Genomic DNA, 23,382 nt, shown 5'->3' on the forward strand with positions numbered 1-23,382 from the left:
GAACAAATGTTTCCTGGGCACCTGGACTGGGCATGAGGGGGGGAGGGATAGAAGGAACCTGCACGTGCCCCTCGTCCCCAAGCCCACAGCCCTCTGCCGTTCCTCAGGCTGCACATCTGTGCTCCTTGGTGTGCTTTCAGTCTCCCCTTCCCACATCTCGCCTTCCTCTAGCTTCACTTGCTAGTTCATCTTCCTTTCCCTCAGTACTTCCTGTCTCACTCATCTCTCTCCCATATGTCTGTCTCCATCTTTGTCATCCTCTCCATCTGCTTCCCCCTCCTCATTTCCTCTTCTCCCCACGTCAGTCTTTTCTTTCTCCTCCTCTCTCTCGCCCCTTGTTCCCCCATCTCTCCATCCCTCCTCTCTCCCCTTCTTTTCCAATCTATCTCTCCCTCCCTCATTCTCTTTGTTTATTATCTCCCTTCCTTATTCATTCTCTTCCTCTTCCCTGTCTGCTTCTTCTCTCCACCTGTCTTCTCTGCCCCTCATTCTCCGTGCTCAGCACCTCTCCTGCCTTTCCCTCTGACATTTCTTCCTCTCTCACCATCTGTCTTTACTGGATCTTTCTCCCCATTCCTGATCTTCCTTTCAACCACCTCCACCCTCTCTAAACCTTTACCTGTCCCTCCATTCTTGTCAATGCTCTTCTCCTCACATGGCCCAGCTGGTTCTTTGTCTCCTCATCCCCTTCTCCCCTCCCACCCCCCTGGCCCCTGTGGCTCTTCTCAGTTCCTTGCTTACGTGGCCATCCTTTTCTCTTTTCTGGCTCATGTCCTGCCTCTTATCTTTGGCTCTTTGTTCATTCAACAAGTATTTAATGAGCCCCAATTATGTGTCAAAACCCTGGATTAAGTGTTACAGTTTTCTTGGTGCCTGTTTCCTCTCTTCTGTTCCCTTTTTCTGTCTCTGTTTTCCTCTTTCCCTTCTCTCTCTCCACCCCTGTGACCATCCCTCTTTCTCCCATCCGCATGTATATGCCCCCAGCCTCAGTCTCCTCCTGTCTTCCCCACTCACTTACATGAGGTCAGGTGAGGGAGGGAAAAGCATTTATACAGCACCTGCTGTGTTATGGGCACAGAGCTCAGGGACTTTTACAAACATCTAATTTCATCCTCACAACAATCCTGTGAGGTTGGTGTTAATATACCCATTTTTACAGTTGAGGAAACTAAGGCAAATAGAGGTTTTAGTGACTTGACCAGGATCACACTGTCTGAGATTGGATTTGAACTCGGGGCCTCAACTTCAGACCCAGGCACTGTAGCCACCACCCCAGTGGGCAGTAAAAGTGGGAGAGGAGCAGGAGGAGGCAGGCCCTTGGGTGGAATGAGGGAAGGCCTGAGGGAGTGAAGGCAGACATGTCAAAAGACTCAAGAGCCTTTAGGGAGCAGAGCCTATGTCCAGGAAGGGGGTGGAGGTAAGAAAAGATTGCGGTTGAGAGAACTGGAGCTTAAGGATTGGGAAAGAGGGGCTTTCCAAGAGTCTCCTCCCACTTCCTGGCCACCAGGTCTCGATGAGGGCCCCTCAAGCCCCAGGGGACCCACCTTCCAAGAACTGGGCAGTGCCAGGCTCCTTGCCTGGCCAGTGATTTCCTACAAGACATAGACTTGCTTCTCACCAAAAAAGGATGACCAGATGGGGTGAAGGTGAGAAGAGAAGCAAGTCACCTGCCCTCTCCCAGAGCAGAGGAGGGCTGGCATCCAGGGAGGCAGAAGCTGCTTGACCTTGAATTTACAGGGAGGGGTCTGTGGGGAATAGGGAAGAAGAAGCTGAATTGAATCCCAGGTTGGTGCTGCCAGGGGAGAAAGCTCTTCCCCATGGAATCCCCTCCCTCATTTTACAACAGAAGGAAATGAGGCCAAGGTTAGGAAAGCCAGGTGCCCAAGGTCATATGGTCAGTGGCAGAGTTGGGCTTGCTGGAGCCGAGCCCCCAGGTCCGGGCGTCTTCTCTCCTGCTTCTCCCTCCATCTGGAGCCCCTTCCCCCTTCTAGTCCCACACCATGTGTGCAGAGAGGGTGAGGAGGTGGTGTTTGCAGTTGCTAGGCAACCCCAGGGCACCCTGGTCTCTTGACAAGTTCATTGGGTGAGTGACAGGTGTCAGTTGGTGGGGGAAGGGGAGGAGAATTTATTTCTTTGGGACTGATGGAGTGGGGGAAGTAGCACCCTGGTCCTGGCCTTGGGATAGGACACAGGAGGTTATATCTGCCATCCCCCCTGCCTGAACCCAGTGGCTCCCTGGGCTCCAGATGGCACCCTGGGGAACAGGAGAGGCGAGATGTTCTCTAGCTCAAAACTACCCACCCTCCCCCCATTCCAGTCTGCCAAAGGAACACACAGAGGGGTCTCCCCTCCCCCCATTCCAGGGCACACACACCAGCCTGGCATGCCTGGCCCCAGCCAGGAGGAGGGCCCAGGTGGACCAGGCCGTTGGAGGGGGCCTGTTGGGAAGGCCCTGGGGACAGAAGTCACAGATTCCCTCGTGGGGTTTGTCCAGCCTCTACTGCCCTTTAGCAAGTCAGGAGAGGCCTGGGCCTGTGGCCCTTCCAGGCTGGCTCTGAGTAGTTTGATTCTGGACCGGTCAATTCCTCCTGCCCAGCTTCAATCTCCTCACTTATAAAATGGTTTCTTCTTGGATTGTGGGGAGAAAAAACCGCTCCCCACGTGAGTATTAGTATGCAACTTAGGAAGAAGGTGATGCATAAAGGAGGGCTGGGAAACAGAGGGTCCCCTCCCGAGGGGTCCAGGGTGGGCTACCCTCCCCAGGCGCCCCCAGCCTGACAGGCACCCCCCCCACCCAGATCATCGCCTTTGACGAATTGAGGACCGACTTCAAGAACCCCATAGATCAGGGCAACCCGGCGAGGGCAGTAAGTCAATACATGTGATGTGCCGAGGTGTGTCCGTCAGTCTGTCCGTCTCTGTGTCGGGGCTGGGCAGAGGGCAGATCTACCTAGGAAGATTCGGGCCTTGGGGCGAGACAATGAGCCTCGTAGGGGAGGGACCTTGGGAGGGCCAGATGGACTGGGGACGGGTGCAGGGGGTGGGAGAGGAGCCCCTGTCTGCTGCCTTTGACGCCGGTCCTCGCACATCCTGCTCGGGGTGTCTCGGCCACCGAGCTTTTCCGCTGATCAGGCCCCGGCCGTTGCCAGGGAGATCCAGGTGAAGGGCCTGCCCTCCATGGCGACAGTTGCCATGGAAACGGCGGCGCCTGCCTCTCCGTGGTGACATCGCCATGGAAACAAGACTGAAGTCCCTGTGGCTGCGGGAAGCTGGGCTCCCTGGCAGAATGGGGGAGATCTCGGTCCCCAGGGAAGCTGGGTCCGATGCCCCCTCCCCTCCTCCTTCCTGCATCCATCTCTCACCTGGCTCGCTCAGCCTGACCCTCCTCTCCTCCCCACAGCGAGAGCGTTTGAAAAACATTGAGCGGATCTGCTGCCTCCTAAGGAAGGTCAGTGGGAGGTCTCGGGGGTCCCAGGACCCCCCATCCCGTCTATCTATCTGGCCATCTGCCTAGAGCCCTGGGCGGGGTCCAGGTCCTGTCCTAGCGCTTCCGTTCTGTGTCTGTGTGTGACCTCTGATCCCTTGGTCTTCGTGCCCTGACATGGTTGGGCCGAACGGCCTTGGCCCAGTAGTTGGTCCCGATCCCTGTGATTCCAGGCCGAGCCCCAGTCTTTGGCCCCTCACTCCACCCTCAGTTCCATTTGCCCGAGAAAGAGGGGTGGCGGATCGAGATGCCATTCAATGAGATGAAAATTAGGCATCCCTATGCAGCCCTTCTCTTCCCAGCAGGCTCAGGGATGCCCCACCCCCGGAGCCCTACTCCCTCTCCCAGTCCCAGGACCACAGAACAGGTGGGTTAACTGAGCCCAGATGCCTCCCCCCAGGGCGGCGCTCTCTCCTCTGGGGCCTGTCAGGGGAGGGTGGAACTAGAGGACAGACACTGACCGGTCCGTGCCCCCTGGCCCTCCTCAGCTCGTGGTCCCCGAGTATTCTATCCACGGCCTCTTCTGCCTGATGTTCCTGTGCGCCGCGGAGTGGGTGACCCTGGGCCTCAACATCCCCCTCCTCTTCTACCACCTATGGAGGTGATCAGGCTGCGGGACGGGGGTGGGGGTGGGTCTAGGGCTGTGCTTGGGGGATTCCTCGGCTGGGTCATACCGCTGGGAGGGTGTCGGCCCAGGGGGCTCTTGGGCCGCAGACGTCAGCTTTCCGGGAAGCCACTTTGAGCCTACTAGAAGCCCCAACCTTCCCCAAGGGAAAATGGGCCTCCTCGGGAGGTAGCGATCTCCCCAGGGCTCGGGGATGACTGTATCTGTGCCCGGGAGGGTTGCCTTCTCGCCTGCCATTCCGGGAAGCCGCGGCGGCACTCTGGCTCCTACTCCCGGCTCCTTTCGTCCCCTCCCATTCCCCAGGTATTTCCACCGCCCGGCGGACGGCTCCGAGGTCATGTACGACGCCGTCTCCATCATGAACGCAGACATCCTCAACTACTGTCAGAAGGAGTCCTGGTGCAAACTCGCCTTCTACCTGCTCTCCTTCTTCTATTACCTGTACAGGTGAGCTCCGTGCCGCCCCGGGGCGAGGGGGAGGGGAAAGGCTGCCGCCGGCTGCCAGCGATCCCACCCCGGCCCTCTCTCCCACAGTATGGTTTATACGTTGGTGAGTTTCTAAACTGGGAAGCCGGCCAGGGAATGAACCCCGAGAACGGACCGGACGCCTGTGGACCCCCATCCCCGCGACCCTTTTGGACAGCGGAGAAGAGCCACTCCCCGCCCCGCCCCCCGTCAGCCTCGACTCGGGGCGCCGGGGCCTTCTCAGCCCCTGCCCCCCAAATTGCTGCTATGGGATGGCCCGCCCCTCCCCGCATCCCCACCTGTCCCTCTTGCTCAGCGCCGGGCTCTGTCCGAGCGGCGCCTCCCAAAGGCAGCCGGCGGCCCTTCGAGCCCCAAGCCCCCACTGGGAAAACCTAGGATTTAGGGAGGGGTCTTTGGGGATAACTGAAGGGACAGGGGACTGGGGTGCTGGAGAGGGACTGAGCTCGGGAGAGGGGAAGTGGGCCCACCCCGCTTCCAGAACAAGCTAGCGATCATCCCTCCCTCCTTTCCCAGCCCCCCCAGGGCGTCCCCCAGGGTTCGGTATACTGGCCCAGGAGGCAGGGCCCCGGGGAGGGGAGGGGCGTGAGCAGGCTCAGCCGGGGGCTCCTCCTCAGCCCCACCTCCCGCTCCCTGCTCTCCCTCTGCCCTTCCCCCCTCTCCAACCTTTTCTCGAGACTTTCTTGTGTCCCCCTCCTTTGCCATTTCCCCCACCCCCGTCCTTGTCTCTCCCTGTGCCCCGGTTTTCTAAGGCGTTGGGGGCCTGGCCCTTTCCAGCGCCTAGAGGAGTTTGTGTGTAAAACCCAAGTCTCTCTAGGCCAGTCCTGGCCATTTGTGATTGAATAAACAATTGCAAAGATTTGAGGGCCAGGGTGTGGCGGCAATTCGAAGGACAGTCTCGAGTCCCTTCCCAGTTCTGGTACCCATATTCTGGTGGGCTATCAGGGAACGCCAAGTCCAAACACTTAATGTAGAGATGTCGGAAGGCCCCTTTCCCAAGCTCACAGCGCAGTATGGCAGTAGGAGGGCTGGGAATAGGACCGCCATGTCTCAGGCCTCCCCAATTGGAGTTACAAGCAGAGCCAGACACTGAGGCCAGTGATCTCCCCTCTCCTGTCAAATGCCAGTGTTCTCAAGGTACAGAACCAAGAGTCTTTTGGGGGGTAACCTTGTTCAATATCCTCACTTGAGGAATAAGGAAACAGAGGCCTGAAGAAAGGCAAAGACTGTCCCAAGGTCACACAGCTGAGGGGTAGGACCAGAGATCAAACCCAGGTTCTTGGACTCCAGGCCACTACTGGCCCCCTTCTTGGGCAACAAACATTTAGATGAGCATCCACTCTGGGTCCAAGATCCAGGAGAGTCATGGCCTCTCCCTGCAAGAGTGGAGAAGCTAGCGAGATTCCAAAGGGAAATAGGCTTCCTAGGGAGGCGAGCTCCTTATCAATGGAACTCTCCCAACAGATGACCTGTTGCTGGAGGACCAGGCCAGGCCTGATCCTCCAAAGCCCCTCCCAACCCCAGATGAGGCAGAGTTCCCAATGAGGTTGATAAATCAGCAGATTTAGAGTCAGGGGACGTGGGTGCAAATCCTGGTTCTCCAATTCCCTACTTGTATGACCTTGGTGAAGTTCCTCTTTCTATGTGCCTCTGTTTTCTCATTAATAGAATGAGGGTACTGCACCAGATGTTCCAGCTCTAAACCTTCTGATGCTTCTTTGGGAGGAGGGATGGGGTCAAGAGGGCTGAACAAAACCAGCCCTGAGCTGATTCAAAGCCCATCTGCTAGCCCTGCTTACCTTTGGGGCCTCCTCTCCCTACCTGGCACTGGGAGCAGAGACCTCAGAGAGGTCCAAATGGCCTCCCTTCCCAGGGTAGCCTCAAAGGTGGGAAGAGGATGGAGTGGCAGGGCCAGGAAAGGACAAGGGAACTTGGTTCATCAGAGGCCCCATCTCTGGGACAGCCCTGGCTTGAGGCACACCCGCTGGTGTGGTGGGACCCTGGGCCAGGGTAGTTGCTGAGATACTGGCCTCCCTCCCTCCCATCTGGAGCACCAAATGAGATAATATGTGTAAAACCATAGCCAGATTTAACTGAGGGCTAAAGAAGTGGTAGCTCCTCTTAGCTAACTTAACTGAAGTCTTGCCAAGTCTCATCTGTAAAATGGAAACTTGAGAGCACCCACTCCAGCTCCAGACAAGAGGCATCGAATGGGGCTCGGGCCTCACTGCCCACTCGCCTTCCCAGGCAGAGGCCCTCAGGCCCCCCCTGCCCGGCCCTGGCTGGCCATTCTTTCCCGCCCCCTCAGACCCTCTTAGGTCCTGTCCAGGGCCTTGTTCCCAGGAATGAGGGACAGATGTGGCTAAAGCAATTAAAATACTCAATATACAGGACAAAGATCAGTGTGGCTGGCTTCATTGTAGCCTTTCTTAGGGAGGAGGGGAGACCCCATCTGGGTCAGCGGATCAGGTGAAAGGTCAACCAGTAGATAATCATTGGCTGGAAGGCAGCCTCAGCCAGGGTCAGGTAGAGCTGGAGGCAATGCTGGGGGGCAGAGCCCCCCACACCATCAGGGCCCATGGAGGCCATCCGCAGCGAGCGCACCTGTGGGAGATGGACCTTAAGGGGGCGGGGAAAGGGAGGAGGGCAAAGGGCTGAGGGTGGGGGCACCCCCCCCCACTCCCTATCAGTCTGATGCTCCCTGAGAGGGGGCAGGGGGCAGGCTGAGCAGGTCTCAGGACTCACAATGAAATACATGAGGGCAGCAGAGGTCCAGGCCAGGGCCACGTAGTAGCCGTCACTGCCAAAGAGCAAGCCCGTAAGCACACTCAGGATCATTCTGGGGAGCAGAGGAGAATGGTCAGGCCTGATGGGGGCCACAACCCAACTTGTTAGGGCAACACTACCCAGCAGGACACTTTCCCTCCCTGGGCCCTGGCTTCCCCCTCAGTCAAACGAAGGAGTTAAACAGATATTTTCTGGTTCCCCCAACTCTGCCACCCTCCGTTCTAAGGCCCCTCCCAGCTTTGACATTTTATGTTCTAAGCTCCCTCCCATCCCAATGAGAGGATGTGACTTGTCCAAGGTCACACTGCTCCTCAAGTGACAGGCCAGTCCAGCCCAGCCCATCCCTGCCCTGCTCCACTGCCCACCCTCTCCCACACCCCCAGACTTGAAACTCACCCCACATATTTATAGCCACTGTAGGCAAGCAGATGGAAGGTGCTCAGGTCACTGCGGACTGTGGCCAGGTAGAGGCCAAGGAGCAGGGCCAGCACCTCAATGATAACCCACACCAGGGCTGTACTCGCACACAGGCCAAGCACCTCGGGGGAAAACCTGGTGCAGAGCAGGATGGGGTTTGGGAGAGGCGGTGGGGGAGGGGGGAAGAGGGAGGCCCTGCTTCTCAGGCTCCCCAGGAGATCAATAACCCTTTTTTTCTGATCACTTCCCTTCCTCCCCCAGACCCCCCAACACCTGTTGGCAGGAACCCAAAAAAGTCTTATGTCCATTCTACAGATGAAAAGGCTGAGGCCAGATAGAAAATGAGCAGAGACAGCTCTAGGCACCAGGGCTCCACCCTCCCCCTCCCCCCCGCCAAGTGGGGAACACTGGGGGAGGGGCTGGGGGGACCCAAGCCCCTGGCCAGGTTACTCCAAAGGTCACAGGAGGGACGGTGAGGGGTGGGGGGCCAACCTTTTCTGAATCCCCAGCGCCATTCCGGCCAAGAGGATGTATGTGATGAAGGCCATTGCTGTGAGAGAGACAGAAATGTGCAGAGGCTCAGTGCAGTGAGCCTGAGCCCCGAGCCCCAAGCCCACAGTATCAGGTCCCCTTCCCCTTTGCTCCAGCCTGATACTCACTGGGGATGTAGAGGTCTGGGGCATTGAGGTCCTGGCGAGGGGGCAGGGGCATGTCACGGCTGTACTGAACCTCCCAGTTCTCAGGGGCAGAGGGAACAGAAAGACAGTGTCAGTTCCCAGGAAATGGCTGAGCTAAAGCCACTCTCTCCCAGTCCAAGGGGAATAGAGGGCCCCCAGGGAGTGGGGGTGGGGGGAGGCCAGGGCCAGGATGGAGGCAGACATGGCCTCACCTGGTGTGCATACGGGAAGACGAGCAGGCCCAGCTTCCTGGCCACATAGGAGGTGTCCACCGCAAAGAAGTGTTTGAGCTTGTCCATGGACACAAACCTATGAAGCTGGAAGAGAGAGAGGCCACTGAGGGGAGACACTGGGCATCTAGGCCAGGGGGGGCTTAGAACAGGGAACCAGAAATGCCAGGGCTGGGAAAGCAGGCTCCATGGCCTCGGGGGCCACCCACCTCTTTGTGCACCATGTCCTTGCCCTGGGAGGCAATGGAGCTGCCGTAGGCCATGGCGACATTGGCCATGGGATCCCCGAGCAGGTGGTTGACGCTGAAGGCCACATCAGAGCCCTGCGGTGGGTAAACACCAGGCTGAGCTGGGTAGCTGCTACTCGTGTCATCAAAGAGTGGGGGAGGCTCTGGGGCTGCCCTGAGCCGGTGCTTGGACCCTGAAGGGGGAGAGAACAGAATGGAAGGAACTGACTGGGAATCCCATCCACCACCTGTCCAAGGGGTCATCTACCCAACAACACCCACTGATGGTATCCATCATCACCGTCTTCATCATGCACCTTGATGGTGGAGACTCCAAGGAGGAAATGACAAAGCCAAGGGCTCCATCCCAGCTACCAACTTCCCAGTGGCCAGGACTGAGGAATGGTTAACAGGAATAGAACAGAGTTGTGTCATGAGGCAGGACCTCAGACACAAATAGATGCAGAAGGAAAGGAGAGCCAGAACAAGGGGAGAATGAGGGAAAGCCCAGCCCTGAAGGGACAGGAGGACAAAACTCCCCCATCCCCGTGGCCTCCCGGACAGCTCTGTGTCTGGGGGGCCCCTCTCCCCGGCCCCAAGAAGCTCGGAAGGGAGAGAGGCCCACCAGGGCTCACCACCTGCCCTGCCCCTGAATTCCCCCCAACACTGGCATCAGGATCTAAGGGTCTCCCTTGGATGGCCAGGCCTTGCCATCCACTCTGCAGCTGAGCTCTAGAACCCCCTTGAAGAGACAGAAAGGACTGATTTAGCCCTCACTATGAGCCAGGGACTGTGCCAAGCGCAGGGGCTTCTCCAGTTTTGCTCTCTGGATCCCCCCTCTTGGCCTTTTCATGTGTTTATCCACCCAACAAATATGGCCATGGCTTAAACGCTCTAGGCCTCAATGTATGTGGCCCAGGACCTGGGTGGGAATCTCCGCTTCAGCCCCATCCTGCCCTCTGCAAAACAAGAGCTGGACTAGATGGCTTGAATTGCTTGGCCCAACTTTGAAGAAGGGCGTTCCTGGGCTGGAAGACGGCCAGACAACAGCACCAATAGAAAGAGGGCCAAAAAACCCACATCCTGTGAATGAGCCAGAGACAGATATCCTGAAGAAGACTGTTTATTTAGATAGGACTCCTTGTAGTGGCCCTGGAGGGAGCACTGGGAGGAAGGTGTAGATTTAGGGGTGACACATGTACTTGTGGGGCAACTGTGAGAAAGTAGGGTTTGGGGACTAGAGTTATGGCTATAGAGGAGGTAGACAGGGAGGGACCTTAGAACAGAGAATGCAAGGGCTGGGCCTTAGAACAGGGGATGGCAGAGCCTGAGGAAGGGCTTTGGAACAGGGGATGGAAGAACCTGGAGAGGGGCTTTAGAAGAGGGGATAGCAGAACTTGAGGAGGGGCTTTAGAAGAGGGGATGGCAGAACCTGGGGAGGGGCTTTAGAACAGGAGATGGCAGAGCTTGGGGAGGGGCTTCAGAACAGGAGATGGCAGAGCTTGGGGAGGGGCTTCAGAACAGGGGATAGCAGAGCAGGGGATGCAGGGCTGGAAGGCACATCACCGCACGGCAAACCAAAGGGCACCTCCAGACATGACTTGCGGGGCTCTGCTCCCCAGCCCTCAGGCCGCTTTATGCGCTACCCAAGGAGGGGCCTCCAGGACGGACTACTTCCTGGTCAGGTAGTGAGCTCCCTGTGCCCGTGGCTACAGCCTGGGTTGGCTGAACGTGGCTCCGGTCGGGAACACCCGGGGGACCCCGGGCCTGTCGGGGGCGGGAGGCAAAGGTGGGAACCCTCGCGATGACGTCACAGGCCCCATCCCCCTCGGCCGGCGCAGGGCGCCCGCTCCCCCGGCCCCTGCCCGTGACGCCCCGCGCTCACCTTGGGCCCCGTACCCCGAGTGATACGCCATGAGCGAGACGCCTCCCACCGCGAGGCCTGGGCAGGAATGCTAATGGGGTCGCGGCCGCGGGCTCAGGGCGCCAACTGCCTCTACCCCGCCGCCTGACACGTCTCCCAGCCGGCCAGCCGCAGCCGCCATGGCCACGACGTCACCCTCCCCGCCTCTCATTGGCCGCCGTCCCACGTGACCGGCGCACTGCCCCCTTTCTCCAATAGCTATCGGTTTCTCACCCAGCCTTGGATTCGATGGAACCTGACTTCCGGAAGCTGAGGGGGACGGAGCCAACATCCTGGCTGTCTGATTGGACACTAGAACTGTCCCAACGGGACAAGACAGTCCAATGAGCTTGTTCGGACTGAGTTGCTTAAACGAGTCGTTAGGCGCCTGCGCAGTGGACCGGGTGAAGGTCTCCCTGCCACGACTGCACCGGCTGGGGGGGGGTGGAGGTGGGGGTTGGCTGGGGCTGAGGGGCGGGGTGGGTCTAGACACCTGGGAGCTCCTATGGCCTTGGCTTTGTTCTCGCCGCGACGTCCTCTCCTTTTTTCCTCTCCCCCTTCTCTCCTTGCTCTTCACCCCTCTCTTTTTCCTTTGCTTTCCCCTCCCCTTTCTCCCCTTGACCTTCACCTCTCCCTTTTCCTCCCCTTCCCCTCTCTTCTTCCTCCCTCCTCTTTTCCCGCCGCACCTTGCCCTCCTATTTTTCTCCCTCTTCTCTCTAACCCCTTCTCTTCCTCCTCTTACCCTCCCTCCCCTTCCGCTCTGCTTTTCTCCTCTTACCTGCCTCTTCCCCTTCTCTCCAACACCCTCCCCCCCCTCCCCTGCTCTCTTTGTCCCCTGGTGTTTTCTCTAACTTTTCCTCTTTCACTCCTGCTCTCTCTCCTCCCTGCCATTCAATTCTTTACCCCTTCTCCCCTTTCCTCTCCTAAGTGCGGCCTCAAGGTTTACAAAACTCTTTGCACACCGCAGCTTTGTGAGAGAGGTAGTGCGGGCAGAGAGAGGACACATTCCTGGCCCAGTCTTCCTGCTCCCCACATACCCCTCTCCTCTTCAGGGACACTCCCCTCCCCGGACTTGAGGTTTATAAGGAATACAGAGCTCTCCCAAGAAGTGGGAGCTAGGGGAGATGTCCCAGCCAAGCCCCTGAGCTGGGCCGGGCGAGTGCCCTGGGGCTCTGACACAGCTGGTGTAAATGGAAGTCTTTGAGTTCGGCCTGGCATCTGCGGCTGGCCGACCCTCAGACCTTCCTTGGCACCCTGCAGTGCTTCTAACATAGAGCCTGGCTCATTGTAAGCTCTGGGGAAAAGGATGTTGATTTGACTTCTCTCTGCAGCCTTCCGGGGAAGGGTGGGGGAGGGGGGCAGTGCCACCTCCTGTTTCGAGGACCTGGGAGGACTTGGGAGCTGTCCTAGTGCTGAAATGAGCGGTCTCGAAGAATCTGAGTCAGAAGGAGCCTCAGAATGCATCTAGTTCTAAACCGGTAACCTCTTGGCAACATTCCCAGCCAGTGATCACCCAGGCCCTGCTTGCAAGTGTTTGGGAACTCATACATTCCCCCTCAGCAGCCCACCCTGCTTAGGGAGGTTTTTTTCCCCCCATATATTCCATATAAAACCTTTGCAACGTTTCCTCTTAATTGCTCCCAGTTCTGACCTTTGGAGCCAAGCAGAACAAAGCCAAACCCTGGTTCACATGGCAGACCTTCAAATACCTGGAAGGACCAGCTCATTCTCGCCTTAGAAATCCGAAGGCTCCTCCCCACAGTCGCTCTCAGAGTTGTTTGGACATGGTTTTTCAACATCTCCCACCCACCCCTTTTAGATTGGGAACTTCTTGAAGGCAGGGTCTGTTTTGTTGTATTCCCAGCACCTAAAACAGAGCTAATACTGGTTTTTAATAAATGTGAGTGGAATAAATAAAAAGGATCAAGAAAAAACCTGTCTGAGCTGAGCTCAGTGATCAGTCACTAAGCATTTCTAACTGGGTGCCAGGCCCAGTGCACTTTGCTGGGGACAGAAAGACAGAAGTGAAGCAGTCACGGTTCAGGCCCAGCCTCCAGAATCCCCAGGACTTTCAGAACTGTGAGCTCAGAGCCAACACAGAATTGTATGCGGACCATATCGGCCTGACTCACCCCAGCTAGCACCAAAGGCCGGGAGCCTGGAGGTGTGTGTGGAGGAATGGAGAGCTCAGACCTCTCAGCTCCGACTCCGAGCTCCTTAAGGGTAGGGCCTAATGCTCGATCCTAGCATCCCAGCCCCGCAGTGTCTGCCTGCCCCATCCCAGCCTTTTTGTCCCCCAAATAGTGCCGTGTTTGCCGCTGGCCTCTCCCTGACTGTCCCTCCGGGGCCGCAGAGTGGGAGGCTCTAGGATATGTATGGGGTGGGGGGAGTGCTGCTAGGAGTTTCCAGGGCTTTAATTTGTTTTCGGAGAGCCTCCGATACCAAAGCCTCAGGTACCAGCTGATACCAAAACCGCCCAGTCCCGTCACCCCCACCCCAGCCAAGACTTCAGGGAGGGGAGTGCTAGAGACAAGGGAGAGCAGGAAGGGAGAGAAGAAGAGGAGGAGGGGAGGGAGGGAGCCTGGCGTGGGGAAGGAAGTGTTTTCCTCTCTGTGCTGCACCCCCCCTCCCACACACACGTACTGGGGAGACGCGATAGAGGCGGCTTCTGGGAGTCTCGGGGAGGGTGGGCTGGGCGGGGCGGAGGTTGGGCCTCCGTACCAGGCGCTCCCGGCGGCGCCCGGCGGTGCAGCGGGGGCGGGGTCAGCGGGCGGGCGGGGCTGGGCTCTGGCTCAGCACTCCCTCCGTGGCCACTGAGCCGAGCGGATGCCCCCCGCCCGGGGCCCATCTCCCTTATCATGACAGGGCCCCTGGAGGTGACGGCACTGACACGATGCCCCAAGGAGAGTCAGAAGGCGGCGTAGACGGCGGCGGCGACGGGGGGGAGGTGCCCACGCTCATCCCAGACGGGGAGCCACTGAGGGAAGAGGTAAATAACGGGGGGCAGCGGGCAGGGCCCGTATATAGAACCGCGGTGCGATTGGTTGACCCTCCCCGCGGACGCCCTGTGAAGGTCTCTGGAGGGCTGAGGTGACTTCCTTGGACATTCTCCTGCTGCAGAAAGTTGGGGGGATTGGGGGTCCTCAGCCCCAAGTACACCCCCAGACTCGGCCCCGCCCCCATCCCATGACGTCAGGGCAAGAGGAAGCCACCACTCACCCTCCCTCACTGGCCGGAGGGGGCGGCTTGGGTTGAAGGGGCTCAGGGAGTGGGGCTTAGGTCCCCCCAGGCCAGGGTCACCCCCTTTCCTCTCAGTGTTGGCTCAGGAGCCCCAGCCTGCAATGCAGCATGGAGGCTGGGGCTGAAGCTGAGACTGAGGCTGAGGCGGGAGACAGGGAGGAGGAGGGAAGGAGGAGACAGGAAGGGGGGGGGGAAGGACAAGGAAGAACCCTCTGGATTTTACCCGCTGCTCTAACCCCTCTTCCCCCAAGGGTAGGAGGAAGGGGGGAGGTAAGGAGAGGAATAAGCAGCAGGAAGAAATGACATTGACCCCCAGTGTGCCCCCCCTCCCGGACCTACCCTAGAGCCAGGGAGACTGAGACAGGCTGCTTGGGCAGTGTATGAGGGTTGGAAGGTTAGGGGGCATCTGTGTGTATGGATGAGCTGTGCCCACGTTTGTGTGTCTAAGTTACCGTGTCCTCATGTTGTGTGTGTGTTATCTACAGGCACTGTGTAAAGCCTGAGGGATGGAAGGGTTTCCCTTCTTGGGCTCTCTTAGCTGGCTCTCATCTCATTGTGTGAGTGTGTGTGGAGGTGGGGGCTAGCAGGGGTCAGGTGAGGAGGGCTGGGAGCTCCTCTTCTCTCCGCTTCTTCCTCCTCTGACGTTTGGGGGGGGCCATCATCATGTTCTCATCCCTGGGCCCTGCTTCTTCTTGCTTCTTTTGCCTTCTGTTCTCCCATCTTCCCCTCCCTCAGCCACCTCCACACTCAGCCTCCTTCTCCCTTCTCCTTAGACATTTCTGCCTTCATTCCCTCTCCTCCTTCACTCAATGTGTATGTGGTGTAGTGTGTGTGGCATGGTGGGGGCCTGGAGCTTGAGAGGGACAGGGCTGCCCAGGAGTTCAGCCAGGCAGAGGGTTTGCCAGGTGTTCCCTTGGGTGGGCAAGCCTTTCCAAGGAGAATTGGAGGCGAGTGCTGGGGAGAAGGTGGGGGGTAGGATGAGCTGACCAACGAAGCCAGCCTATCTATCTAGCCCCCTCCCCACTGCACAGATGGATTCATCTGCTGCTCTCCCGGCCCCCAGGCCTATTCCTCTGGTCTAGCCACCCCCTTTCCTGCTCTGCTCTTCCCCTGCTCCCATCTCTGTTCCCTTTCTGGAATTCTCTCTTAGTCCCAGGGTGGCACTAAAGGGTCCCTTTCCCCAAGTCTCCCTTGGTTTCTGTGCCAGCCTGACTGCCACCTCCTTCTCTCTCTCTTTCTTCCTCTCCTCTTTCCCATGCCTCCCCTCACCCACTTCCCTCCCCCCCAACAGCAGCGGCCCCTGAAGCAGTCTCTGGGAGTTTCCCTTTGTCGGGAGTCCCATTGGAAGTGCCTGCTGTTAACCCTCCTCATCCACTCCTGTGGGGCTGTGGTGGCCTGGTGCTGGCTGGCCACAGTGCCCCGGCTGGCCATAGGCACTGGCCTTTCCCATGGGGCTCCTGCCACCTACCAGGCCAGTCCCTGCTCAGATGGCTACCTGTACATCCCACTGGCCTTCGTCTCCCTCCTCTACCTCCTCTACCTGGCTGAGTGCTGGCACTGCCACATGAGGGCCTCCAGGGCACCGCGCACGGACGTGGTCACGGTGCTGGCTCTGATCCGCCGCCTCCAGCAGGCCCCACCCTGTGTCTGGTGGAAGGCCACCAGCTACCATTATGTCAGGCGCACCAGACAGATAACCCGCTACCGCAATGGCGACGCATATACCACCACTCAGGTCTACCACGAGCGGGCAGACAGCCGGACGGCCCGGGGAGAATTCGACTACTCTGCCCATGGAGTTCGAGACGTGTCCAAAGAGCTGGTGGGGCTGTCAGACCACCCCGCGACCCGCCTGCGCTTCACCAAGTGCTTCAGCTTTGGCAGCGCAGAAGCTGAGGCAGCATACCTCACTCAGAGGGCCCGCTTCTTTGGGGCCAACGAGGGCCTCGATGACTACCTGGAGGCCCGGGAAGGGATGCATCTGAAGGACGTGGACTTCCGAGAATCGCTCATGGTGTTTGCAGATCCCCGCAGCCCTCCCTGGTATGCCCGGGCCTGGGTCTTCTGGCTGGTATCTGTGGCCACACTGTCATGGCCACTCCGGGTGGTGGCCGCCTATGGCACAGCCCACGTCCACTACCAGGTGGAGAAGCTGTTTGGGGCCAGCTCGCCCCCAGCCGGCCATGCCCCTGGAGGCCCATCGCTATCCCGAGTGGCCACTGTGGACTTCACAGAACTGGAGTGGCACATTTGTTCCAATCGGCAGCTGGTACCCAGCTACTCAGAGGCCATGTTGATGGGCCCCGGCCCCACGGCCTACCTCAGAGGCTGCCAACGCTGCCGCCGCTCAGTCAGCAGCAACTCGCTGCCCCCATCCCAGGCCAGCGGGCCCCGCCTGCCCTTCAGCCGAAGCCGTCTCTCCCTGGGAGCTGGGAGCCGGGCCACAACGGGGGTCTTCCGAAGCCTGAGTGGGGGGCCGCTGGGCCGTCGGGGGGAAGATACGGAGCCCTTGGAGAGCCCCCCCTGCTACCAAGATGCCCTTTACTTTCCTGTTCTCATCGTTCATGGTGATGGAGGTTGCCGGGGGGATGGGCAAGGTGCGATCTGAGCTCCCTGAGCAAAAGACGGGTGTTGTGGCAATAGGGCCTGGCGGAGGAGCCACACACCCAGAACCCGGATGAGTGAGTGATTCTTGTATAAACCAAAACAGCAAAAGCAGCAGGCATTTTGGGGAGCGGCAGTCCAGTACCCAGAGAAGCTGATGCTCAGGTGCCGCTGCTACTGTTCATCCAGAGTAGAGGACTCTGAACTAGCAGGGGGGAAGGAAGCACATCTTCCCTCAGTCACCCCTGGTCCCCCCCTTTTCCCTAAAGCTAAGGGACCATCTGGCTCCTTGCCTCTGGTGACCAGACAATAACAAGCAGAGGGCTGTCTTGGGGTAGGGGTGGGGCTTTCTAGGGAAATGTTTACTCTTCTAGGGCCAAGGGCTCATTTACCCCCAGGGAAAATACCCCCTTTGTAGACAGAGCTAGGAGAGGTTCCAGAGAAATTCAAGCCAGGGCAAAGGAGAACATCCCTGAACTGAGAGCTGAGAACTCTTCCTCCTGAAGCTCCTGCTGCCTTGTTTCTTTGGGGGGCAGCACCCCACCCTGCTCCCCCATCCTGTTCTACCCTCAGAGAAGCACAAAGGGGAGGAATGGGGGAAGGGAGGTGATGAGATGCTTGGCTTGGCTGACCCAGAAGACCTTGGTCAATGTCCTAGGCCTCATTCCCTCCATCCCTGGGGGTCAGGACTGGTGATGGGGCCAGTACCAGAATCTGAGGCCTTCTGCAGACACCACCTCTGCCAGGACCACATCAGTTCCTATGATCTCAGAGCTGGCTAGCCTTCCAGCACAGGCTAGGGGGATTAGAGCCCCAACTGGGGGAAGGGCGCCCTAATAGGGAGGGGCAGGAGGTGGGCCACAATCCTACCTCTCTCCAGTTCATACTGTATCCCTTCCCCATTGCACCCAAATGCTCAGTCTTCCCCAGGGGACCCCTTCTCAGCTTCTTCCTGAAACTCTCAGCCCCTAGCATCCTGCCCCCTACCATGAGGCCCTCAAAGGTCGGCACTGCTTGTCTTTTCCTCCTGCCTTCTTCCTGTTCCCTGCAATGGGACACATTTTTGTCCTCTCCTCTCCTTTGTCATGATGCTCCTTCTCTTAACCGTCTTTACCCCAAGGGAGCCAACTGTGGGTGGGGGGACTGGGGCAGCATGTGGGCCACCCGAGGCTCTGAAAGCCCCCTCCCTTCTTTAATGTCCCAACCCCAGCTAGGATCGCCATTCCCCAGGGCAGCTGTGTGCAGGTGGGCCCTGACATACCTGGAGAGGTCTCCCTCTCCTTTGATGATTTCTTTTCCTGTCCAAGGGCTTCCTGGGTGCCCCAAGCTCCTGGGAAGACCTTCTAATGGAACTCTACCACCTCTTCTGGGGAGGCCTGGGCATCAACCCAGGCTGAGGGTTATAAAGAAGATAAGGGACAAATAAAAAAGGTATGAAACAGCTGTGTGTCAGCTCCTAGTTTCTGAGGGTTGGGGCTGAAAAGAGAAGCTGGGGGAGGTTCACAATGAGCTGAGGAAAGGGGAAAACTGAGGCCAGGGCTGGAGACATGAGGCAAGTGTTGCCATGCTGGGAAACAGGGACTTCCCAGGGAAGGGCAGCTCTCTCTGGCTCTGTGAGGGATTCATGTGGTTCTCTCCAGGGAAGGCTTATTCTGGACACCCGAGGCAGTGACCTGGAAGGGAAGGGGAAGGCCTACAGGTGGACATCTGATTTGCTTCTCATCTAAAGACAGCTGTATGCTGGACTAGACAGGCAAGGGGAGAGATGAGGTGGCCCCTAGCAAGGAACAGATACTGGAGGGAGACTGTTTCTAGTCACAGCAGAGTAAGCTAGAACTTTCAGCTTCCCTTCACATAGAATACTGAATTTTATATTTAGAACATCTAATGTCAGAGAACTGGGGAGGAAATCTTAGAATAGGGAATGTCAGAGCTGGGAGGGCCTTAGAACAGGGAATGTCAGAGCAGGGAGGGCCTTAGAACAGGGAATGTCAGAGCAGGGAGGGCCTTAGAACAGGGAATGTCAGAGCAGGGAGGGTCTTAGAACAGGGAATGTCAGAGCAGGGAGGGCCTTAGAACAGAGAACAGAGTTGGTCAGAGTTGAAAGCAGAGCCATAACTAGGAACTGGAGGACCTAGGGCAGATTCAGTTTAGGTGTGTCAGGGAGGACACAAGGATGGGTGCTCCTGTGCATGAGGAAGACTTCAGGCAGGGTCATGGGGTCAGGGACCGGGGGTGGGAGGCACCACAGAAGGGAGCAAGGCCTTGAGGTCATCCAGAGATGGCCCCAGCCTAGAGCTAAAATTAAAGGAGGAGGGAAGCTTGTTGAACAACTCTGGAGGTGGCAGAGGGTGGCAGGGCAGGTGCTGAGCTGGGCTTCCTGACCCATGTCACAGGTGGGAGAGAAAGGTTAGCCAGCTGTGGGGCCAACATCTGGCATCTTCAGGAAGCAGTTAGGTTTCCCCCAATTCCAGAAGATGAAAAGAATGAGGGAGAGCTTCAGGACATAGAAGGACAGAGCCATAAAGGATGAATACAGGGGAGGGGGCAATGGTCAGTGTGTCGGCCCGTTGCTCAGGCCAGGCAGCCCAGGGCAAGACTGGAGGCCTGACCAGTCCAGTGGAGAAATCATGGTTCAAAGACCCAGCTGCCCCATGCCACTCCCTGCTTCTGCTAGAAGGTACCTTTGAACAGAGACTACCAGAGCTTGGAGGGGTCTGGCAGACTCCCTGTTTCATGCCCACTTATTTTACAGATGGGGAAGCTGAGACCAATAGGGTAGAGACTCCAAAGGCTCTCTCTTTTGATGTTATACACCAGGCCACTGGCAGACACGTGGATGGTTGTATATGTGGCCCATCCAAGAGGAAGACTGGTACAGGCCATCCACTTCATGCTGTGAGCAAGTTCGGGCCCTGAGGCCCTGTGGTTGGGGGAGGCCTTGGGGTCCCCTGGTGAGGACACTGAGAACAAACATTGAGACCCTGCAGGGCTGGAGTTCTCACCCTGTGTGACATTGGCCAGCTCACTTTTTTGTAGCCTCAGTTTCCTGGTCAATAGAAGGAGGTTAGTTTACATTCCTCAGGATTCTTCCAGCTACAATACCAGTGAGTGAGTGGAGGAGGCTGGAACAGAGGCAAAATACCTTGGCTCTGGTCTGGATTCAAATTCCACTGATCGTGACCTGTGGGACTTTGGGCCAGTCACTTCTCTCTGGGTCTCAGTTTTCTTTAGGATGAGGAGTGGTCTCTAATGGTCCCTGCTAGCTCTAAAGGTGATAGTGACCATGAGGCTCCTCAGAGACTCCTGGGACTCCAGTCAGCAAACATGCCTTCTAAGGGCAAGCAAGTCCCTCTCCCCAAGTCTCCCAGGCCTTCCAGTGAGGAGACCTCCACCTCCCCAGGCTAGGTTAGAGAGTCCTGCCCTTCAACCGTTGCCCAGCTGCAGAGGTAGTCTCCTCCCACCCCAGTCAATCAATCAACAAGCATTTATTGAGTACCTACTGTGTGCCGCAGGCACTGTGCCAGCCACTGGGAGTACCAAGGCATAAGCAAACAGTAGGACTGCCTCTGCAAAGCAGGATTTGGAGTCTAGGCCCTGGGCTGGAATCTCAGCTTGGCCACTTGTGTGACCTGGAACAAGTCAGTCAGTCAGCCAACATTTATGAAGCACCTGCTAAGTGCCAGGCGCTGTGCTAAGCCCTGGAGATGCAAAGAAAGACGACAGCCCCTGCCCTCGAGGGGCTTACAATCTAGGCTGCAAAGAAACAATCAGAAGAGAGGAAAAGCACTAAGAATTAAGAGGGTTGGAAGGGCTCCCTGGAGGAGGGGTCTTAGCTGGGATGTCAAGGAACCGGGGCGGGAGAGTCTCCCAGGCAGGGGCACGGCCAGAGACAAGGCCCAGAATGAGAAGAGCCGGGGACCCGGGACGGAAGAGGATGGGGCAGCGGATGAAGGACTTCATTAAGTAGGGCTGCTGCGCAGAGACCAGGGCTTGTAGAGTGGGGAGGGTCCACACTAGGGGGGCGGCGGGGGCGGAGGACAGAGGGGGCGTGTCTGACAGACGTGGCATAGGTGAAATCGACAGGCCTGGTCGCAGCACGGCTCACCCTTCCGGGCATCCGCAGACCCGGAGGCGGCTGCGGCTGCATCAGCCCCCGCGGGGCCGGCGGCGGGGTGGGACGGCCGGACACCTGGCGATCGAAGCCGTGTGAGCAGTAGATGGCGACAAAGGCTCACTCTCGGGGGCCCCGCCCCGCCCCCAGCTCTCTGGCCCTGTTTCAAACTCCCCCCCCCCCCCCCCGCCCCTCTTCACAATAAATGTTTGCCGGAACGGAGTGGGGTTTTCGTTCGCCCCAATTTGGACCGTTTCACCAGCGCCCCAGGAGCTGAGCGGGATGGGGGGGGGGTCCCCAGGAAAAAGAAAAGTTCAGACTGGTTCTGTTTGGCCCCTTAGAGCGAAACACCGGGCCCGGGATTAGGGGGAACTCCTCGACAATCAGGGAAATGGTCCTGTAGGGGGTGAGCTCCCCGTGATGGGACGTCTGCAAGCAGAGTGGCTTCTGGTGGGGGATCCCTGCTCCAGCTGGACGAGCTGGCTCCCGAAACCCTACGGCCCCAGAGATCCCCGAGCGGACAGCGAAAGGGGCTGCGGAGGCTCGGCTCTCTGGGGGTGGAGCCTATGGGTTCCAATTGGAGAAAAGCAGGGTTTCGGGGCGGGGCCGAACGCTGGAGGCCTCCCGGCGCCCCGCATCTGGTGCTCATTAGCGGATGACAAAGTGCCCTCGGCGGCCCGCTCCCAGCTCCCTCCCCCCGCAGCCCTGGCCCGGGCCGAGTTAACTCCTTGGTGCCCTCGGGGCGTCCCTAGACATCTTCGGAGCTCCTAGGGGAAGGACCCCACGCACGCCCCCTCGGACACTGTCGTTGCGCCCCCGCCTGGCCAAAGGCCTTGGCCCATTCCCTCCCCTCTCTCTGCCCCTCCGCCCGTCCCACTCCTGTTTCTGCCCCGGCCCTGTCGCTGTTCCCATCTCTGCCTCTGTCCCTGTCCCTGCCCTCAGTCCTGGTCCTGGTCCCTTTCCCTGGACTTGTCTGGTCAGTCCCCGACTCTGTCCCTGCCACTGCGCCTGGCGAGCCCCGCTCTGCTCCCGCCGGACCTGGAGCTGTTCCCGGGCTCTACTTTTTTTGTCCTTTAGGTCCTTCCGATCCTCCTCCTAGCCCGACACTCCCTCCTTTATCCCTGACCCGGGATCCCAGGCCAGCCTTCTGCACGATCTCTCCTCCCATCTCACTCCCATCCCGACCCCTAACCACCCATGTCCCAGACCCTCGGCCCCAGGCTAGGCTTTCAGGCTTCCCGCCTCCCGGACTCCTGAGCTTGGCTCCGAACCAGTGAAGAGTGTGGAGGGGTGCATCTGTTTCCTCCTTCGCCCATCCCTCCTTCTTTCTCTGTCTTCTCTCTCCCCTCCTGCTTTTCTATCTATGTCTCTGTTTCTGTCTATCTCTCCTCTTCTCTCTCTCTCTCTTCCTCTCCCTCCTTTCTGTCTCTGTCTCTGTTTCTTTCCTCTCCTACCCGCCCCACCCCCTTCCTCCATCAGGCTTCAGGCTGGGATCCCGAGTTAGAAACTTAGGCCGGATCTGGGATCTGGAGGAAACGTCTGGTTTCAGTTAGGAGAACGTGAGAGCATAGGCAGCCTGGGTCCAGGCCCCTCCTTCACTCTGCTGGGGGCATCAGCAGCCTCCCTCCCATCCTGGACCCTGCTGTGCCCTGTCCCCTCCTCCTCCCAGACTCCCTCAGGGAGGCCTCCCTGGGGACCTTCTGGTCTGCCCTATGAAGTCCAAGTACATCCTAGGCTGGGGTGGGAGACTGGGAGGGGGGAGCAGGGAAGTGCTCCAGGTCCCCCCTCTCCCTCCTGCTACAGACCTGGGTCTCTCAGGCTCCCATCCCCACCCTCCTGGGAAGGGGATGGAGGCCCCAGGGGAGGCGGGGCTGTGGCTGAGATACTCAGCCCTGCTTGTAATTAGAGACCCCTAGATGCTAGGATTGGGAAATTACAGGGACTGTGGGGGACCCAGGCGCCATAGCCTCCTCCCCCTTTGGCCTATAGGCCCCCCAGGAACAAATCAGCCCTCCATACCTGGGTCCTGAACTTGCCCCAAGGCTCTCTTTGCTTCATGCCTTAATTTACCCCTCTAAAACAAGATCCAGAAATGCCCAGAGTCTATGATTCTCCCTCCTCAGACCCCTGAATCCCTAACGCTCCATCTCCCCAGAACTACTGCTTCCTCTCAGCTGAGGGTGAGTGAGGAGGTCAGAGACTGAGGCTCTGCGAAGGATTTTGTTGGGGAATGCCTGATCAAATCAGGGCTGGGAACAAACTCCAATATGTCTTTCTGCCATCCTCCACTCTTCTCTACAAAGCCTGGCCTTCACTGCAATGTCCCTGGTCCCAGGTGCCTGACCTGGAAGCAGGAGAGAAGACAGGCTCCCAGGGGTCAAGTGGGGACTAATCAGAGAGATGTGGGCCACAAAACTCAGTGAATCTGCAAAGAACAGACAGAGTAAATCATCTGGGGCACCCAGGGCCCTTTCCTTTACATCTGCCCAGCTGTGGGAGAGCAGTGGGAGTGCCCTGGCAGGCTCCAAACAAGGCTTTCCTCCAAATCACTCTTGCCACCTCCATGATGTCTATGTTCCAACCTCCAACCC

The 23,382-nt window shown here is 58.3% G+C and overlaps 3 protein-coding genes across 3 annotated transcripts; 2 read left to right on the forward strand and 1 right to left on the reverse strand.

Moving 5' to 3' along the window:
* The first annotated feature begins 6 nt into the window (after nucleotides 1-6).
* Nucleotides 7-5,458, forward strand: CNIH2 (cornichon family AMPA receptor auxiliary protein 2). Its single transcript, XM_069066392.1, is given in 6 exon segments — nucleotides 7-2,748; nucleotides 2,751-2,867; nucleotides 3,401-3,448; nucleotides 3,973-4,085; nucleotides 4,413-4,556; nucleotides 4,644-5,458. Coding segments are annotated over 6 exon segments (525 nt in total). The 5' UTR covers nucleotides 7-2,673; the 3' UTR covers nucleotides 4,672-5,458.
* A 1,533-nt stretch (nucleotides 5,459-6,991) lies between these two features.
* YIF1A (Yip1 interacting factor homolog A, membrane trafficking protein) lies at nucleotides 6,992-11,026 on the reverse strand. Its single transcript, XM_069066391.1, has 8 exons — nucleotides 10,816-11,026; nucleotides 8,913-9,124; nucleotides 8,686-8,790; nucleotides 8,456-8,534; nucleotides 8,289-8,346; nucleotides 7,776-7,931; nucleotides 7,338-7,431; nucleotides 6,992-7,196 (listed from the first exon to the last, which is right to left on the reverse strand). Exons 1-8 carry the CDS (start codon nucleotides 10,844-10,846, stop codon nucleotides 7,050-7,052), a joined length of 882 nt encoding a protein of 293 aa, XP_068922492.1. The 5' UTR covers nucleotides 10,847-11,026; the 3' UTR covers nucleotides 6,992-7,049.
* Nucleotides 11,027-13,611: 2,585 nt separating this feature from the next.
* TMEM151A (transmembrane protein 151A) lies at nucleotides 13,612-18,118 on the forward strand. Its single transcript, XM_069066393.1, has 2 exons — nucleotides 13,612-13,822; nucleotides 15,365-18,118. The coding sequence occupies exons 1-2, from the start codon at nucleotides 13,727-13,729 to the stop codon at nucleotides 16,679-16,681; spliced, it is 1,413 nt and encodes a 470-aa protein (XP_068922494.1). The 5' UTR covers nucleotides 13,612-13,726; the 3' UTR covers nucleotides 16,682-18,118.
* Nucleotides 18,119-23,382: the final 5,264 nt, after the last annotated feature.

Source organism: Petaurus breviceps, unplaced genomic scaffold (assembly GCF_028583685.1).
Source record: "Petaurus breviceps papuanus isolate PSGF00001 unplaced genomic scaffold, PetGlider_PUasm1.0 90721, whole genome shotgun sequence".
NCBI classification, from domain to species: Eukaryota; Metazoa; Chordata; class Mammalia; order Diprotodontia; family Petauridae; genus Petaurus; species Petaurus breviceps.

What these genes read in the sequence shown, in the direction of transcription:
- YIF1A (XM_069066391.1), bottom strand. Translation starts at nt 10,846, where the DNA reads ATGGCGTATCACTCGGGGTACGGGGCCCAAG. An exon ending in TCTTCCCGTATGCACACCAG is followed by an intron (nt 8,535 to 8,685) that starts GTGAGGCCATGT and finishes TCTGCCCCTGAG; the next exon opens with AACTGGGAGGTTCAGTACAG. An exon ending in GCGCTGGGGATTCAGAAAAG is followed by an intron (nt 7,932 to 8,288) that starts GTTGGCCCCCCA and finishes GCTCTGCACCAG; the next exon opens with GTTTTCCCCCGAGGTGCTTG.
- TMEM151A (XM_069066393.1), top strand. Translation starts at nt 13,727, where the DNA reads ATGCCCCAAGGAGAGTCAGAAGGCGGCGTAGACGGCGGCGGCGACGGG. An exon ending in GGGAGCCACTGAGGGAAGAG is followed by an intron (nt 13,823 to 15,364) that starts GTAAATAACGGG and finishes CCCCCCCAACAG; the next exon opens with CAGCGGCCCCTGAAGCAGTC.